The 5998-nt window shown below is 34.5% G+C and overlaps 1 protein-coding gene across 1 annotated transcript in view; it reads right to left on the bottom strand.

Moving 5' to 3' along the window:
• LOC117114224 (cyclin-L1-like) overlaps positions 1-1918 on the bottom strand; it is a gene marked incomplete at its 3' end in the record, with an annotated part of 12419 nt that extends 10501 nt beyond the window's left edge. The window contains 1 exon segment of the mRNA XM_033257829.1: positions 1428-1918. Coding sequence (XP_033113720.1) covers positions 1428-1643 — 216 coding nt within the window.
• Positions 1919-5998: the final 4080 nt, after the last annotated feature.

Genomic DNA, 5998 nt, shown 5'->3' on the forward strand with positions numbered 1-5998 from the left:
TGTATATCTGTTAAATTAACAGAAATTTGTAATTTTCTTAGAAATATTCCTAACAATTGAAATTTTCCAGGAAATACTTTCCCTTTCCTTCCAGTTAGGTTGAATTTTTTACCTTGCACCTTTTTTCTTTACTATCCCTTTAATATCTATTTTCTTTTTAATATTGTTTCATCATTTTTCTTATTTCATTTTTGATACTTACCTTTCTTTTAGTTTTTTAATTGTCATTTTCTTTCCACCATTTTACTTCTTTCTTCTTTTTTCTTTCTTTCCTTCCTTTTGTTATTTCTTATTCATTATTTTTCTTATTTTTCTTGTTTTTTATTTTTTATTTTTAAAAATCTCTTCTCTTTTTCTTTCATGTCTTTTTTCTTGCATAATAATCCATGGGGACAGTGTAGGTGTGGGTGGGTGGGGGTTTGTTAGGAAATATAAAGAATAAAATATTGCACAGCGCTTATTATCTTAGGGGATGCAAAAAGGATGGAGAAATATGTGCTACTAAAAAAATTACTTGTGCTACCAAATTTTTTTTGGGAGGTGCCAGAAAATTTTGGCAGTGCTACCGAGAAAAAAAGTTAATTTCAAGCCCTGCATGGTGACGTTATTTACCGTCTTGCATTGGAGGTCAAAACATGCGCATTTTGAAGAAAATGTATGCAAGTGTCTGCCGATTAATGAATCACCGAAAGCGAATCCACCAACTGATTAAAGATTTAACACACAACGTTGCTGTTATATTAACACACAACAGAAGTTAATGATCAAAATCCAATTGATTACCACTACTTATACATAGGCCACTTATACCATCATATACATTTTAAATACGGTAACCAATCATTGATCAATCAACTTTTTCCTGGAACGTTCATCGTCTTGTAATTCTATAGGTACCTTTATTATCATACATACAAAATTATTGTGATGGAAGGTTAATTAATTATATATTTTATTCCAAAATACAAATAAATTTTCTTCTTGATAACTTACAAATTTAAGTAAATTATTAAGTGAAATACTTTAACTAAAAATTATGCTATTAACATTTTTATTAGTAATCGTTATTTCAATCGGTATTCAATTCCCCTGTACCACCACCTAACCCGCGGTCAACGTTGCACTGGTACTGTACAGCGACATCCAATTAACGCTTTGATTATACACTACACGGCGTTCCATACAATAACCCTTATTTAGGCATTGAATATCTTAAGGCCGAAACAGTCCTACACCGCCTAGGCCTAGTCCTTCTTACTAGACCTAGTATCACGATCAAAAAAGGTCATGAGTGATGATCCATACCGCACCCTCATCACATACTACAGACAGTGGCGCCCAAACAGTGTGGCCTACTATCTAACTAATCCAGTACTTAGGCAGGAACTAGCCGCCTAGCCTAGGGCCTAGCCTATGTCGTTACATACCTGTGGCAGTTTGAGTAGGATTCCAGCCATCTGTATGAACTCGCATCCTAAAATTCTAAGATCAGTTTCTGTTTCTATATCTAACCCATCAAGAACTGAGGGTGTTGGGGAAAGTTTTCCGGATGGTATTATACAATTTTCAAGCGTGATGACAACTCTTCCGTAGGTTTTTTCTTGGCCATTAACAGAGTTAGCCTCTGTCTTCGTATCCGCCATGCTTGCTCCCTTTCAACAATCGACGTTTGGTCAACGACGACGGGAAAAGCTCACAATCAATAGGCTTAGGTATATTCCTCCGCGAAAAATTTGAAGTCAATATGAAATTGCAATTAAATTGTAATTTAGATGTTTCTCATTTAATGAGAATATAAGATAAAAGTACAATAAAAAGTATAACCATTACTGATCAAATAAACTATTCTAGTATAGAATAATAAAGAACTATATTTTTGTGGTTGAGTCCTGTGACGACGACACTGACCGCAGCAGCAGCAGCTGAGAGATGTGAAATCAAATCAAACACTGAACACTATGGAACGCCAAAAGGGCAACTTTCAAACACAGTCGATTTTCAAGCACACTCTAGCTGCCAAGGTAGGCCTATCTGGCAAGGTATATGGGGAAATGATATCGACTGTACGATATATCATATTATATCCAGTGGTGAATTAAGGTCGGGGCAGCAGCAATTTTTATTTTTAATGGATGAAAATAAAATTATTTTCAAATGTTAAGTCTGTGAGTACCATTTCCGGTCATGAGGTTCCATAATCATAAATTTAGTCTTACCTTAGCCCTAACCATGGACCTATTAATAAGAGGGCTTTGGTGGTACCTACATAGGCCTATGTGAAAGGTTACAGCGTTTTTAACGAAGCCACTAGGACTGACTTTTCCGGAGGGTTAAATCCATGAAATTATGTCATGCCACCTATAACCTTTCTTGTCTTTATGTAGCGTGTCACATGCAATGTATCAGAGATTTTCTTTTACTGTAAACTGCCTCGTTGAATGGAACAGTCAATCTTTCAATTCATGAAAATATGCTTCCCATTGCACTCCTAAACATTCATTATTTTTATACTATTTCATCTATTTTTTCGTTAAACACCAGCGGCGTAACTACCGCAGGTTCAACAGGTTCATTGAACACGGGCCCCCGAGCTCCAGGGGACCCCGATCTATATAGAAAAAAAATCTAATAAATAGAAGTCTTTTATTGTGACATTGAACTTCTGCATCTGCTACCTTTCAGAGAACATGTGGCTTTCAGAGACCATGGGGTCCATTTTTGGCTCTAACTGAAATCACGTCCGCCGTTATACATCAAGGGATAATCAGGGCCATGGGAACCCCACCGGTTGGCCGTACCACTTTTTCTCAATTATAATATAACATTTTAAATAAATATATACGGATACCTATAAAATAATTATATGAATTTATTATTAATGTTCGCATCACATTGTCTTTTTATATATTTAAACAAAAATTCACCATGCTTTGTTTTTGTATTGCCTATGTACATTTCAATGTTTAACAATATTTAATTTTTATAAGTTAGATGAGTTTTTAAAAATATTTAGAGGTATAAATATAATAACAATGAAATATTTATAAAATTTTGAGAGTTGGGCAAACAAGTAAAATTAAAATTGTACCAGCAGTTACTCGAAACTCTATGGTATTCATTAGTTTGCTTATTTTTAAATATAATGATAGCATATCGCATCGTGTATTCGTAACACATGTTTTATCTGACATATTGTTTATATTTCACGATACCCAGCACGTATAGTTGGCAGTTATTCATTGTACAATATACAATGTATTAAATAATGCACAGCGTATTGTACACCTGTGCATTCATAACAAACATTTTTTATTAATCTAGGCCTACATCATTGTATACATTATGTAAACAACTCAATTCATCTAGTTATGGCAGTGATAAGAGATTAAATTTTGAACAAGTTATCACCTCGCACAATTAGCCATGATTTTCCAACAGTGCGGGGCAATATCAGGGTGGACCCACTTTACGTGTAAAGACAAATATTATGGACCCATTTTCTTAAAAGTTGACCCATTCTACGCAAAAATATGAACAATGTGGACTTATTTATTTAAAGTTTTACATATTTTAAGCTAAATATGAGAAATATGGACCAATTTTTCAAAAGTGGACTCATTTTATGCATAAAACTACATAATTTGGATCCATTTTTTAAAAATGTGGACCCATTCTTTATGGGCCTATTAGAAAAATTGTGTGAGACTGTCCCAACTCTCCGAATAGCTGGCTACGGCATCACTTTCGCAATAGACCTACATTGATTTAAAATAGGCCTACGAATTGTTAATTGGTCATTATTGTTATATATATATATGTTTAAGCTAGGTGCTTTTCTGGGCCCACTCTTAAACATTATTTACAGGGCATTTTTTGAGTATAGGCCTAATGTTTCGGAGTTATACCGGAAGAATAGGATGCCCTGAAACTTAAACTCTTAAAAAAAAAAAAAAATCTCCCTGTGTGAGGGTCATTCATGAACATTACATGCACGTGCACCCCCGCTCCAGGCGACCAAGTGAGCTATGCGGATCGGTCTTCTGAGAACATAACAAAGGCATCCAGTCCAGTCGTTCGGACAAACCCCGTCTGGGAAGAAAGGTCACAAAATACTACAGTGTCCTGACTTACAATGCATGCTAACCTACCTATAGGCATAGGTTGACAGATCGGACAAACTATAAGTAGCCTTCAATTAAATAAAATTAAAAACACTGTTTTGGTTCAACGTCGTAATGTATTATGTAAGGAAAGTGGCCCATCGGTCCATCTATTGTAGAATACAGTGTAAATTATTGTTAGAATATAATAATATATTGCCTGTCTTAGATTTTTATAGGCCTAAGAATGAGTTACCTGACCTTTTTCAAGAGGGGGAAAACCTTGAATTTTGAAGAACTTAAAAGTCATTAAGACACCTCAAAAGTCAAGAAAGCCCATTTCCGGGCATCTAGGAATTCTCCCGGGCGTGGACCCCCTTTAATTTGGGCTTTTTGGAAACCTTTCGAACCCCCTCTTTTCAGGAATTCGATCCAACTCGGCCACAAGTCAACTCGGCCACAGTCAACTCGGCCACAAGTCATCTCGGCCACAAGTCAACTCGGCCACAAAAAATTTGGCTACGGTCAACTCGGCCACAAGTCAACTCGGCCAAAAGTCAACTCGGCCACAAATCAACTCGGCCACAAGTCAACTCGGCCACAAGTCATTTACTGGTACTACACTTTGAAGGATTAATTCATCAAGTATAAAATACTAATTCTTTAAGTATTAATATACTTATTGTTATTATTATTGCTGTTATTTTTGTTGTCATTGTTGTTATTATTATTGTTGTTTTTATTACCGTTAGTTTTAATATTAATTATTAGTCTTGGCATTAACATTATATATTATTTAATTTTTTTTGACATTATTATTGTTACCATATAAATAATAAAATATTATTCTCGATTTTTTTTATTCATATTATCACGTACTTTATTTCAATCATATATTGAAGAAAAATGATGCAAAAACTGAGATTTACATTAAAGAACTTGTGGCCGAGTTGACTTGTGGCAGATTTGACTTGTGGCCGAGTTGACTTGTGGCCGAGTTGACCTGCACCCCCTGACTGTACCTATTTATATTTGGAGCCTTAATAAAATAATCTCTGTGAATACAATATTTGTTGGCAGTACAAAAATGTTTCTCATTTTATATCTACTAAAGATCAAACCCCCAAGGAATAGCAGCAATGTTTATCATTTTAAATGTCCAGGTTGTAATAGTGATTATATTGGCAAGACAAATAGATGCTTAATAACTAAACTTAAAGAACATTCTTCTGATGGTGTTACAAATGATCATATACAAAATAGTGAGGCATTCCAATATGTTTTAGGTTTATAAGGTATACCTGAAAATGATAATGTAGCCTGTAATGTAAGTAATAAATTAGGTTTAATATTTTCTAATACTAAAATTATTGACAGTTCGCAAAATTGGTCAATACTATTGCTTAAAGAAGCGTTTGCTATACGTAGGCTACACGGGTGGGGTACTGTATGCACGTAATGTGTATTATGTACATTATTTGTGTGGGGAGGGTGAGGGGGATGTTTATGATTTATTTTAGATCTAAGTTGTATTTTCTTTCGTTAAGTTCTTTCATTTGTTTAGCTTTAAGTTGTTGTTCTACTCTTTGTTCATAAGTTCTTTCATTTGTTTAGCTTTAAGTTGCTGTTTTACTCTTTGTTCATTAGTTTAAGTTTGACTGCGCCACTTTCTTGTGTGCTGCCACTGATGTAAAAGTGTAATGTCAATAAATATTATTATTATTACACCCATTCAAAGGAGCTTTCTTTGTTTTTGTAGGACTTTGATCAGTAGGGTAAGGATGCTTTGATCTTCAGTTTATTCATATAGCTAGTGTCACCTACTAGGGGTAATGTTTTGATTGGTCAAACACTTTTGGTACTTGTGCATGTAAGCTTGCAAATGGATAATTTTTCAT

The sequence above is a fragment of the Anneissia japonica genome, unplaced genomic scaffold, assembly GCF_011630105.1.
Source record: "Anneissia japonica isolate Jap-2015-1 unplaced genomic scaffold, ASM1163010v1 scaffold1525_len913038_cov183, whole genome shotgun sequence".
In the NCBI taxonomy this organism is placed as follows: Eukaryota; Metazoa; Echinodermata; class Crinoidea; order Comatulida; family Comatulidae; genus Anneissia; species Anneissia japonica.